Raw genomic sequence first — 14,478 nt, 5'->3', positions numbered from 1 at the left:
GTGTACAAGTCTTTTTCCTCTTTGGTTACGTTTAATTCTAAGTATTTTATTCTTTTTGATAGTGCCGTAAATGGAACTGTTTTCTTAATTTCCTTTTGTTCTGTTAGTTTACCAAAATCCAAATGATTTTTATGTATTCATTTTATGTCATGCAACTTTGCTAAATTTGTTTATTAGTTCTAACTACAAAATAACTATGAGAATAAACAAGTTTAGCAACGTTGCAAGACAGCAATACACAAAAACCAATTTCATATCTATATACCAATAACAATCTTAACATAAAATTAAGAAACCTAGCTCATTTACAACATCATAAAAAATAAATAAAATACTTGGGAATAAACGTAACAAAAAAGGTGAAAGTTCTGTACATTTAAAACTACAAAATTCTAAGAAAATAAAAATCTTAAATCTAAATAAGTGAAGAAATATTGCATGTTCATGAATTGGAAAATTCAATATTGTTAGGCTGGCAATCCTCTCCTACTCGTCTACAGATTTAATGCAATCTCTTTAAAAACCAAGCAAGAATTTTACAGAAATTGACAATAAGATCCTAAAATCTATATGGAAATGCAAAGGAACTAGAACAGGCAAAACAATTTTTAAAAACAAAAACAAAATAGAACTTTTACCACCCAATTTCTAAGCTTATTAAAAAGCTACAGTGTGATGCTAGCATGAGGACATATTAACCAACAGGACATAATAAAAAATACAGAATATATTCTTTATATTTATGGTCAATTGTTTTTCGACAGAGGTGCCAAAGCAATTCAATGGTAAAAGGATAGTCTTTCCAACAAATGAATCTATACGTAAAAAATACTGAAGTTGGACCCTACCTAATACAATACACAAAAATCAACTGAAAATGTATGACAGACCAATGTGTAAACACTCAAAACTATAAAACTTCTAGAAGAAAACATAGAAAATGTTTGTGACTGTGGCTTGGCCAAAGGTTTCTGAAATAGGACACAAAAAGCATGGTTCATAAAAGAAAAAACTGATAAGCTAGACTTCATCAAAATTGAAAGCTTTTTCTCTCTAAAAGACTTTATTAAGAAACTGAAAAGATAATCCACATAATAGGGATAAATATACATAAATCATGTATCTGCTAAATAGCATGTACTCAGAATATAAAAAGAACTGCTACAACTCAATATTAAGAAAAATCTTCCAATTTTTTTTAAATGGGCAAAGGATTTGAGTAAACATTTCACCAAATAACTTATGTAAAAAATATAATAAATACATGAAAACATGATAAACACTATTAGTCATTAGGAAAATACAAATGAGCCACAAATGAGATACCACTACAAACCCACAAGAATGGGTGTGGAGAAACAGAAACATTCACACATTCCTGGTGGGTATTTAAAATGCTTTGGCCACTTTGCAACTCAGTTTCGCACTTCCCTAAAAAGTTAAATGGAAACATCATATGATTTAGTGGTTCCCCTCCTATGTGTCTCCCCAGAAGAAATAACATACAGCCACACAAAGACATGTAGACAAATATTTATAGCAGCATTATTCAAAATGGCTCAAAACTAGAAACAATCCAAATACCCATCAACTGATGGATAAAAAGAAAAAAAAGTGGCACATCCATAAAATGAAATAATATTCAGCAATAAAAATGAGTAACTACAACCTGGATGTACCTCAAAAACATTATGCAAAATAAAAGCCAGACACAAATGACCACATATTATATGATTCCACTGATATGAAATTTCTAGAAAAGGCAAATCCAAAAGAAAAAAAAAAAAAGGCCAATGGTTTCCTGGAGCTAGAGCAGGATCAGAGGAAAAATACTTTTTAGGTTGATATAAATATTCTAAAACTAGATTGTGGTGATAGTGTACAACTCTATAAATTTACTAAAAATCATTGCACACTTAAACAGATATTTTTATACATCTCGAAGTTGTTAAAAAAAATTAAACTGCAGCAAATTTTACAGTATATCCACAATATCCGAATTTCCCATGTAAATTTATGTATGATTTATGATTGAAATAAGACAAGTCACTTGTATAGATGGGTTTGTGAAAGCAACTCAAAGTGAAGCAACTATAACAAACTTTAAAAGCAAGAAATCTCCATGATTCCAATGAATGGATGCCTCCTGGTCAGTAAGAAATTTGAAGTAAGCAACTACCTCCTTTTGTGGCGAATGTGAATTCTAGAATATTTTAAGATATTTTAAATTGTAAATTTATTTTATCTGTTCTAATTAAATAAACTGCCTAATAAACTAAGACAGGTGGAATGCTTTAATGCAGTTCCTGTATCATCATTGCTGTGAATTGAATATACCCCTAAAATTCAATGATGCTTACTCCCCACTGTAACTGTTAAGAGTGTGGGAAATCCTATCATGGTAATTGAAAACTGAGCCCTTGAAGAAGTGATTAGATTGAGGACTATGCCCTTGTGAATGGATCAACCCATTCATGGAGTAATATGTGTGGTTCTGATGGCTTTAAAAGGAGAGCTCCTCTCTTGGTCAAGCCATTTGTCATGTTACACCTGCAATGTGAAAAGTCACCACCCGCCAACGAGGCCCTCAACAGATGTGTTCTCTGAACTTTGGACTTCTCAGCCTTAGAAAACTGTAAACAATAAGTAGTTTCCTTACTAATTACCCAGCTTCAGGTATTTTGTTATAAGCAACAAAGATGGTCCAATATGCCATTTTAAATGACATACACTGTATTAAATATTTAATCACAGACTGAGAAAATAAATCTTTTCAATTTTTCAATCTTTTTGATTTAGGTAAGGAAGAAATCCACATGAGGTGCTATTTTACTTCTAAACACCTCACATACATCTATCTATCTGCTCATTGCTCTTTTTAACAAATGGATAAAAGCCTTTGGCAGGAAACTGTATTTCATAACATTGTTTTCACTGTATTCCTTCGCATAGGAACCTATTCATGCAAGTGATAGTGGCCTTTCACTTCCAGAAAAGTGTATTTTATTTTGAAAGAGAATTTCAAGTTTAAAAGTTAGAATGAATAGGTAGTATGAGAATAGAGCAAAAACCATTAATGAGGCATGAAAGGAACCTAAATTTGGGAAACTCTGCTTACTGAGATGTATAGCCTAGTCCACAATAAACACAGAATAAATGTTTACCTATAATATGGATCATATCAATGATTCAGAAGCACCTGAAGATGTCTACAATGTCCTCTTTAAATTTGTTTATACTGCTTCTTATTCTTGCATGACTTTCTTTTTCCATAGATCATGTCGATATAAACACCTACTGGGAACCAGGAGTTTGAGTGGTTCAATATGACTGCATACTAGTTTAAATTTTGATAGACTACACATTATCTAATAATTAAAGTAGGACGCTTATTCATTGCAGTGGACTGAATGGTCCCTCAAAGTCACTGAAGCTTAATCCACTGTAACTTTTGAGGGTGGGAAATCCTATTATGGTAATTGAAAGGTGGGGCCTTGAAGAGGTTATTAGATTGTGAAGACCATGCCATAGTCAATGAATTAATCCATTTAATGGTGTAAAGATGGTCACAGGCATGGTTCTGAGGGTTTTAAAAGGAGAACACACTACGAGCTCTCTCTCTCTGCTCTGCCCATTCTCACCATGTGAGCCCCCTGAGTCACTGTTACCACCATCAAGGATTTCACCAGATGTGTTCCCTGGACTTTGAAATTCCCAGCCTCAAAAACTGTAAGCAATAAACTTTGTTTTCTTATAAATTACACAGTTTCAGGTCTTTATAAGCAGCAGAAACTGACTAACAATGCACCACTTTTCTAATATAATTTGAACTTTATGTAATAAAATTGCATTTAATTCACCTTCACTTATATAACACTAATTTCAAGTTTTCTGAATTTAATTTGTAATTTACTACTATCATTTTTGTTATTACATGTCAATATTTAAAAATCCTCCAATTATTAAACCTCTAAAAAATTCTGTGCTACACACAGGATAGATATCCTAAATTCAATCATCAATTAAAAATGTTTAGTAAACATCTGCTTTGTGCAAGGCACTATGGATAATACAAAATAAGATATTCCTGCCCTCCAGAAACTTATAATTTAGTTGAAGAAATAAAGCATGAGTGCAAAACTTATAATAAAAAGCAGTCGTTCAAAGGAATAAGTAAAATTGTTTGCAAGGGACATGATCTTATATATAGAAAACCCTAAAGACTCCACCCAAATACTGTTAAAACTAATAAGCAAATTCAGAAAAGTTGCAGGATATAAAATTGATATACAAAAATCAGTTGTTTTTCTATACACTAACAATGAATTTTCTGAAAAAGAATATAGAAAACAATCTCATTTACAGTACCAAAACCAAAAAATACCCAATAAATTTAACCAAGGAGGTGACACTGAGAACTATAAAACACTGATGAAAGAAATTGAAGAAGACTCAAAGAAATGGAAAGATAGCCCATATTCATGGTTGGTAGAATTAATATTGTTAAAATGTTCATAGTACCCAAAGTTATCTATAGATTCAATCCAATCCCAAATTCCAATGATGTTATCCACAGAAATTGAAAAAATAATCCTAAAATTCATACAGAACCACAAAAGACCACAAATAGCCAAAGCAATCTTTAGAAAGAACAACAAAGCTGGAAGCATACACTACCTGATTTCAAAGTATATTCTAAAGCTATAGTAATGAAAATAGTATGGTACTGGCATAAAAACAGACAGACCAATGTAGTAGAATAGAGAGTCCAGAAATAAACCCACACATGCATATACACTCAACTAATCTTTGACAAAGATGCCAAGAACACACAATGAGGAAAAGACATTCTTTTCAATAAATGGTGCTGGGAAAACTGGATATCCACATGCCAAAGAATGAAACTGGACCCTTATCATACACCAGACACAAAAATCAATTTAATTAAAGACTTAAATGTGAGACCTGAAATCATAAAAATCCTAGAACAGGGTAAAGCTCTTTGACATTGGTCTTGGCAATGATTTATCATATGACACCAAAAGAACTGAGACAAAAGCAAAAATAAACAAATAGGATTATATGAAACTAAAAAGTTACTGCACAGCAAACAATCAACAAAATTAGAAAGGCAACTTATGAAACGGGAGAAAATATTTGCAAACCACATACCCATAGGGGGCTACTGTACAAGAAATGTAAAGAACTCATACAACTCAACAGCAAAAACCAAACAGTCCTATTAAAAAAATGAGCAAAAGACCCAAATAGACATTTTTTCGAAATAAGACATACAATAGCCAATAGGTGTTCAATATCACTAATCAAGAGGGAAATGAAAATCAAAAACATAATAAGCAATCACCTCACACCTGTTAGTATGGCTATTATCAAAAAGTCAAATACTAACAAGTGTTGGCAAGGATGGAACCTCTGAATGCTGTTTGTGGGAGTGTAAATTGGTACACCCATTATAGAAAACATTATGGCAGTTCCTCAAAAAACTAAAAATCGAACTACTGTTATGACCCAGCAATCTCATTTCTGGGTATATATCCAAAAGAACTGAAAACAGTATCTCACAGAGATATCTGCACTCCCATTCTCACTGCAGCATTATTCAAAACAGACAAGATATGGAAACAACCTAAGCATCTGTCAATGAATGATTGGATAAAGAAAATGTGATGCATGAGGGTGCTTGAAAAAGCTCATGGATTCATATTAACTTTTAATTCTATTTTTTCCATGAACTTTTTGAAGTATCTTTGTGTGTGCATGTGCATGTATGTACATGATGGAATATTATTCAGCCTGAAAAAATAAGGAAATCCTTTCATTTGTGTCAACACAGATGAAGCTCAAGGACATTATGCTAAGTGAAATAAGCCAGACAGAAAGACATACTGCATGGTCTCACTTGTGGAATCTAAAGAAGTCAAACTCACAGAAACAGGAGAACACTGGTTACCAGTGGCTAGGGGAAATGAGATTTTGGTCAAAGGTACAAACTTTCAATTATAAGATCAGTAAATTCTGGGGACCTAACGTACAGCATGGTGACTACAGTTAATAATAACGTATTTGCTATGGGTCAAAAATTCATGTATTGGAAACTTGATACCCTTTCTAACAGTATTGAGAGTGGGAAATCCGATTATGATATCTGAAAGGTGGGTCCTTTGAGAGGTGACTGGATTGTGAGGACTGTTCCCTCATGAACAGATTAATTCATTCACGGAGTAATGGGTTGATGACAAAGAGTCACCATGGGTCTGACTGATGGATTTATAAAGAGAGCAAATGAGATTAGCTCTTTTGCTCATGCCATTTCTCACCATGTGATTCCCTGGCCACCATGGGACCCTGTAGAGAGTTCCCACCCAGAAGAAGGTCCTCACCAGATGCATCCCCTGGACTGCAGACCTCCCAGCCTACAAAATTATAAGAAATGAATTTTGTTTCTTAATAAATAACCCACTTTCAGGTATCCTATCATAAGCAACAGAAATGGACTAATACAGAAAACTGGTACTGAGAACTGGGGTATTGCTAATAACAAATATCTGAAAATGTGGAAGCAGCTTTGGAACTCGGTGATGGGCAGAGGCTGCAAGAATTTGGAGGAGTAGGCAAGAGAAAGCCTAGATTCTAGTGAGGGTTTAGAAGACAAGAAGACCATGGGAAGTTTAGAATTTAGAGATCTGTTAGGTGGTAGTGACCAGAAATGCTGATAGAAATATGAACAGTAAAGGCTATTCTGAGGAGGTCTCAGATGTAAATGAGTAGGAGCTTATTGGAAACTAGAGAAAAAGTCACCCTTGTTATGAAATGGAAAAGAACTTGGCTTGACTGCGTCCATGCTCAAGGGCATTATGGAATGTGCAACTTAAAAATGATGAACCAGGGTATCTGGTGGGAGAAATTTCTAAGTAGCAAAGCATTCTTCAGGCAGCTGTGTGGCTACTTGTAACAGCCTGTGCTGAGTTATGGCAGCAAAGGCATGATGTACAGCCAGAATTTATAATTAAAAGGGAAGCAGAGGGTAAAAAATTAGAAAACTCTCACCCTGGCCAAGTAAAGAGTGAAAAAGTGTGTTCTAGAGAGAATTTCAAGGGTGTAGCCCAGTGACCATTTGCTAAGGAGATCAGGACAGAAAGAAGGAAGCATCAAGGGAATGGAAAAAAGACACTGAAGGCATTTCAGAGATCTTTGAGGCTGCCCCTCCTATCACAAGTCCAGAGACCTAGGAAGACAGAATGGTTTCAGGGAATGGGCCTGAGGCCCCCCTCCACCAGCTCGCTGCCCAGGTCCGCCTTTGGATGCTGCTCTCAGTGTCCAGGATGCTCTGGCTTCTCCAGCCAGGGACAAACTAGCCTCAGGTGCTGCTGTATCCTCCATTTTGGAAGACATAAGCCAGAAACCTGGGCAGCGTCCAAGTGGTGTTAAGTCTGGAGGCTGAATTCCAGAGCTGTGGGGGCATGTCATCCTCCAACCCCAATTTCAAAGGATGTATGGAAAAGCCTGTGGGCCCATGAAGAGACCTGTCACAGGGGCAGAGTCACTGCAGAGATCCTTCACTAGAGCAATGCTGAGTGGAAATGTGGGGTTGGAGTTGCAGCAGTGAAACCTCACCAGGACCATGTCTAGTGCAGCCATGGCAGAAGGACCAACAATGAGACCCCAAAATGGTACAGCTACCAGTGAGTAACACCAGCCTGGGAGAGCTAAAGCATGGGCTGAGACCAGGAAAGCCACAGGGATGGTGCTGCCTGAGGACTTGGAGGTCCAACCCCCACACCAGTGTGTAGAGGATGCCAGACATGAAGTAAAGGGAGATTACTCTCCAGCTTAAGATTTGATGCTTATGACCTGTTACCCCTTTCTTTTGGCTTATTTCCCTCTCTTTGAAAGGGAATATGTACCCTATGCTTGTCACACCATTTTATCTTTGAAGTAGATAACTTGCGTGATTTCACTGATGAGACTTTTGAGCTGAAACAAGACTCTGGGGATGGAATGAATGTATTTACATGTGAGAAAGACACAAACTTTTGGGGGCCAGTGGTGGAATGCTATGGGTCAAATGTGTCCCCCAAAAGTTCATATGCTGGAAACTTGATGCCTATCATAATGCTGTTAAGAAGGTGGGGACTCCAATTATGGTATTTGAAAGGTGGGGCCTTTGGGAGGTGATTGGATTATGAGGACTGTACCCTCATGAATGGATTAATCCATTCATGGAATAATGGGCTGATGGTAATGAGTTATCATGGTTTATTGGCTTTATAAGGAGAGCAAATGAGGTTAGCTCTCTTGCTCATGCCATTTCTTGCCATGTGACTCCCTGGTTGCCACAGGACCCCTGTAGAGTTCCCATCCAGAAGGTGGCCCTCACCAGATGTGCCCCCGGAATATGGATATCCCAGCCTCCTAACTGTAAGAAATAAATTTCACTTCTTTATAAATTACCCAGTTTTGGATATTGCTATTAGCAACAGAATCGGACTAATACACTATGGTACACTTAAAATTTGCTAAAAGAGTAGAACTTAAGTGTTCTTACCACACACACATACAAAAGGTAACTATGTGAAATGGTGGATATGTTAATTTGCCTGATTGTGGTTATCACTTCACAATGTGTATGTATACCAAAATATCACATTGCAGGGTTCCGATCTCCATACCGGCCAGCTGCCTCCCCCCATCACATTGTATACCTTAAATATGTACAATTTTTATTTGTCAATTATACCTCAATAAAGCTGGGGGGGGAACCCCAACAATAGTTGGTCAGAAAAGTGAATACTTCCAACTATAGTAAGTAAAGAATGACTGATAGAGAAAGAATAATTTCAACAGAAGATAAATGATGGATAATATTCTGATAGGCAGAGATGGGCAAGAGAGCATTACAAGAGGGGAGTGTCTCTGATATCACACTAAGTTGTTTGAACTTCATTCTTTAACCAACAGTGAACCCTAAAAGACTTCAGAGCCGTGAATTTATTAAAAAAGACCTGTGTAAGCAGTGAGTAATAAAATAAGAGTCCAAAGGATGAGAAATGGGAATGTTGGGAAAAAACAGACACAAATTAAATGGCCTTCCTTATGTCATACAGTCAATCACAAACCTGATCCTACAGCTTCGTTCTATTGATATCTATTTCATTGCTTTTTCTATTACTAGCACACACAAACAGGAACATAAACTTCTGCTCAGGGTTACTCAGACATATAATTGTTTTCATAAGCACAGTGACTATTTGCCCATTTCAGCTTTTTATTAGCAACCTACAAGCAGTGATAACTGGCAAGATTTTCATTTATCATATTAACACACTAACCTCTTTGTACAGAATATTTTTTTACACATAACATGCCTCTTCATCCCTTTAATATACTGCCTTTTTACACTATTTTTCACAATTGGTGTTCAAAAATACTTCCGAAGGGAATTTACATAGAGTATTAGAAATTATCAGTGACCTGAAAACTGATATATGAAATATATATCTAATTCAGAATGACAACATTCTAAGGTATCATTTTGAGGTTCACAAATGTAGACTTTCATATGCACAGTTAAGCAGTTTATTAAAGGAGTAATTCTGGGCCTCCTGGTACAGTACAAAATGCAATTCATCTCACACAACACCCATGTCAACCATAAATCATAACCTGCTATACACAGCAACTTCATCCTCAAAGCTGAAACTAGTCCTTTCATGATAACCTGGGCAGAAATACATCAATTGCCCCATCAATGAAGTTACACCTCTACCACCTCAACCTAACATACACATACTGAACCCTCTCAACACCATTTTTTGTGCTCCAAAATATGTGGATAATCCCTGTGCAGACTCTCGAGTAGGTTTTAGAACTCCTAAATAGAATTATCTATAGAGAAAGCAAACTTACATCAACACATTACACTGTGAACAAAGCAACGTTCAAACTTCAATGATAAAATATGCTGTTCTAAAATGTCTATCAAAAAACAAAGTGAGTTCTACAGAAACTCTTTTGTTCATAAACAAGTCTAAACAGCACTACATTGTATTCTTCATATGTGGGCTAGGAAACAATTCTGAAGAGATATGACTCTATAACACTGGGATTCCAAATAGCTACTTAGGGTATATAATAGTAGCTATAATAAGTACATAAAAGTTCACTAGAACACCCATAAAATGTACACAAGTTATTCGTATAGATTTTATTTTAATGTCTCAATAGTCTTATCGGTAATCAACATTTTACACACAGCAATTCTTTTGGACATTAAAACAACCAGCTTAGACTGTTAGATGCATGTTCCTTCCACAAGGCTAGTTTTCTCTTCTTAAAAATGCATCCCTCCTAAGTGAGTTTAATTACTAAGTGAGCCCTAACAAAATTTCAAGGAAGCAAATCTCATTCTATCCTCTCACCTCTTTGAGCATGTCCCTCCTTGCCTTCAAATGCCCTCAAGCAGCTGTAAGACTTCAACTCTGTAAAACTCTTTAGATCTTCAAAATTCACTTTATTCTATAAAATTACTTGCACTACAATCTCTCCAAAATCAAAGCTTTCATGTCCTCAGTGTAAACTTTTTAAATGAATTCACTCTAAATTATGTAAGCATAACTGATAGTCCCTTAATTTACTTATGGTGTTTTCACTTTTACAAAAAGTTTGGTAACTTAAATTTATTTTAACTTAGTTTCAGGAATTTCAGGTATTAGAAAATCCAAATGAAAACTTTCATGGACAGTAAGAAAAGGCATATCGCAGAAAGAGAAGACTGGAAGCTGGAGTCTGGCACCTGTTGCCTGCTCACCTAATTCATATAATCATAGACCTTAGAATTAGCTGGTTTAATACCTGATTTTTTTAAGTGACAAAGCTTAAAAAACCCAGAAATCAAGATTAGCCACTCATAGAAACCTACAGAACCATGCAGCATCCCTTAAGGCATTCCTGCATTTCACTTCACTCCATACCTCTAAACCTACAGATTCCTTACAACTTAACTTCTGCACACTGGGTCTTAACTGTAGGAGTTTGAAGAAAAGGAATATGAGTAGTTTTAAATACCAGGACTGTGGTTTTACAAAGTATCTAACTCCAAAACCAAACAGACATTCTTAACAATATTCACCTGAGATAGGGTGACCCCTACTTTCATAACATACGAAATTCGCTTCTGTGAAACTGCTTGCTGTGTGACAAGGTAGATTAAGTTTAAATAGTGTTTGAATTGCTTAGAAAATGTTGTTGTTTGAAAAATCCCCCTCAGCTCTTCAGCCCCCTTGATAGAACTTAAAAGCTAAATATTAGCCTGAACTTAGAGAAGTTTGAATTTTGCTTGCTGTTCCCCACCCAAGCTGCCCCTGAGTGATTAACTGGCTTGTGTTATCAGCTTGCACTAGCCCTCCCCAAACCCCTTCCTCACACCAGGAGGGTATGTGTGTATGTGTGTGACTATATGATAACTATAACAGTGTGACTATTTGATAATTTTAACTGTGTGACTAATGTAAAAATGTGCCTTTTAAAAAACCCTCTAAACTTCAAGTCAGGGTTGCTCCCTTCCGAGACTTTCTTGGAGGGACAGTCGCCGGCCAGCCAATAAAGACCCTCTTTTAAATTTTCAATTGGGGGCTGGCCCTGTGGCTCACTTGGGAGAGTGCAGCACTGGAAGTGCTGAGGCTGCGGGTTCGGATCCTATATAGGGATGGCCGGTGCACTCACTGGCTGAGTGTGGTGCAGACACCACCATGCTGAGGGTTGCGATCCCCTTACCGGTCAAAAAAAAAAAAAAAAAATTCTCAATTAGGTATTCTGGTTCCTTTTCCGTGGGGCAGCCTCACAACACACCATGTCCCTAAGAAAGTTGAGGCACATTTTAATGTTCTTTTACAGGGGAATAAAGTGCCTTACAGGCTTCTGGTCTATTCATCTCTCATATTCAGTTCACTTTTGTCTAAAATTAAGTTACGCCTGCATTTTTAGAGGTAAGATAAAATTACGTTTCAGGCTTTACAAACAATTTGTTACATTCAAGTAAAATTATATACTAAATTCAGAAGACAATTTAAAATTCAAGTTCTATTTTTTCTATACGTGCTTGAAAATTAATATTTATACACATCAGAACAAATTTAAAATTATTCAACTAGCATATTCAGTGAATATCTCATTTAAGAACCAAATGATATACAACATACATGTTCAAAATGCAAGCAAACATCAGACAGAATAGTCATACTGCTGGTATTACAATATCATAACAGCCTATTTATTATAATATATAGTTAAAAATTAGATCAGCCAAAACTTAATAGCAAATACTTTGATTTACAGCCCAACTATGATAGTCAAATAAAGGAGATTCCAGAATCACCTAAATCCCATTACCAGTTTTACACAGGCTGTGTGTGAGGACAGTAAAGGGCATTATGGACATTCGAATGGCAATATAGAGATCTGGGGGTTTTAACCAATCTAACCAAAATCAGCATTTTATACAGATCTCATAAGGGCAAGGTCACAACCTACCTCCAACATTGTCAAATTAGCTTGAAAAGAGAAAAACTCCACTCTGACATCGATTAGTACTGCCTTCTATGGGGGAAAAATCACGGTATTTTAATACTCTGAATTCTGTAGTTTTTACAGACAGACCTATAGCAACATTTGCAGAGTAGGGAATATCCCATCCATCACTTATTTTTCAAGTTATTTCTCTGATTTACTCGGTAATGAGATACAAGAAAGAAAAAGATAACCAGGACTCAAAGTAAGCAAAAACAGAACTCAGTTCCAAGCTCTTCCCGAGTCTTATTATTTCCAGGTGTTATAACTGGGAGTGCGCGGCCAGATTTGAATTCTTCCGCTCCTCCACCCCCCTAAAATTTTCTTAAGCGTCCAAGAACAGAGGAGAAAAGGACTAGTCTGAGAGTGGGGAAGGGATGTTGGGGGTGAGGCGGGGAGTATACCTTTATTAAAAACTAAAGAAGTCTGACTGTAGTTTCTGGAAATAAGTTATCACAGGCCTGTAAGTCCGACACTGGGTAATGCCCAATAGGCTTTCCCTAACTTCAAAACAACCACCTTTAAAGCAAGGGAGGGTTGGGACACCACAGCGGCAGATTTCTAATTGCGGAAAGGTTAAATAGATTTGTTACACGGGCAATGGGGGAAGGGAGAGGAAAGCAAGTCTGGGCCCGGCCGAAGGAGCGCGCGGGGTCTGCTCGGTGCGCGGCCGTCGGTCCAACGCGGGGAGCGCAGGGGTTTTCGGCAGCAGCGACTCCATCCACCCTGGAACCCCGGCCGGAGGCCGGCAGGAGGCCGGACGGTACGTGTGGCCGAGTAGGTGGAACGAGGACACGGACAGGGAGGACAAGTGGGTCTGGCGCGAAGGGGCAGGGATCCGGGGCTCTGGGTAGAAGTTGTAGGCGGGACGGTGCCGGGACGCCGGGGAGGGAGCGGAGAAAGGCGGCGGGCGGCTCTACTTACTCGGCTGTACCAGATGCTGAGGCGGGCCGGGGCCAGCACGGCGAAGAAAGCCCTCTGCGGGTCGGACTGAACGTGGAAAGGCGCTTCGGCCGGGCTCCCCAAAGGGCAGAGCAGCCTCTTGGGCCAGCCGCTAAGGAAATACATGGTCCGCGCGGAGCCGCCGACGCCGGGGCGCCTGGCGGCCCCCGGCCCCGTCCGTCCCACTCAGCGGCCCCGGGCCGGTCGCCTGCCTCCCACACCGCCACCGGCCCAGTAGGCGGCAGCGGCGGCGGCAGCTCGGGGCATCTGCCCGCTGGTCGGGCCGGGCCTGGCCGACGCGATGCTACGCGACGAAGGCACCCCTGCGCTGACGGGGCCGAGTGTGGGGGAGGGACGGGGAGGGAGAGTCGGGACGGAGAGGGGGCGGGAGGAGCACGGACGCCCGCCCCGGCCCCGCCCCTTACTCGGGCCGCGCGGACGTCAGCACGCCGCGCCGCGTGAGTCGGGCTGGGGAGGGCTGGCGCGCGCGCTCTGGAGATTTCTCTAGTCCCCCTAGCGGTTTCCCGAAGCTCCGCCCTCGTCTTCACCTACGGCCGCCGCGCTGCGTCAGTACGCATGCGCCTTGGCCCCCCTTTTCGCACCTCGGCACCTTCCTGTCGCAATCGGGGGAGTATTGTTGAGGCAGGGGCGGTCCGACCGGCTGAGACTCGGAGGCACAGTGGGTGCAGCCGAGCGGTAACGTAGCCGCGAGGGGACTCGGCCTGCGGAACACGCGCTTCGCCCGGCCTGGCCAAGTCGGACTAACTAACTTTCCGGATTGTTGGGGCCTCTGGTGGGGACGGGTCCAGCGCTGCGTTGCCGGTGGGGTGGTTCGAGGGGGGCGAGAGTCACGTGTCGCTCCCTGCTAGGGTTCTCTCCGTGGGCTTCTGTCCGCGGCTTCTGAGCTGGGCTGTACCGGCCTCCACCGAGTGAGCCCAAGGGTCTACAGTG

The 14,478-nt window shown here is 39.4% G+C and overlaps 1 protein-coding gene across 4 annotated transcripts in view; it reads right to left on the bottom strand.

The window, feature by feature from the left end:
* Positions 1 to 13,855, bottom strand: part of RIC1 (RIC1 homolog, RAB6A GEF complex partner 1) — a 143,632-nt gene extending 129,777 nt beyond the window's left edge. For all 4 annotated transcript variants that reach the window (XM_063081451.1, XM_063081452.1, XM_063081453.1 and 1 more), the window contains exon 1: positions 13,510 to 13,855. In XM_063081451.1, coding sequence (XP_062937521.1) covers positions 13,510 to 13,653 — 144 coding nt within the window. In that variant the 5' untranslated portion in view covers positions 13,654 to 13,855. The remainder of the gene's footprint in view (positions 1 to 13,509) is intronic.
* Between the last annotated feature and the right edge of the window lie 623 nt (positions 13,856 to 14,478).

The sequence above is a fragment of the Cynocephalus volans genome, chromosome 16 (genome assembly GCF_027409185.1).
Source record: "Cynocephalus volans isolate mCynVol1 chromosome 16, mCynVol1.pri, whole genome shotgun sequence".
NCBI lineage: Eukaryota > Metazoa > Chordata > Mammalia > Dermoptera > Cynocephalidae > Cynocephalus > Cynocephalus volans.
Note: the sequence above shows the minus strand (reverse complement) of the source record. Positions and strands in the feature narration are given on the sequence as shown.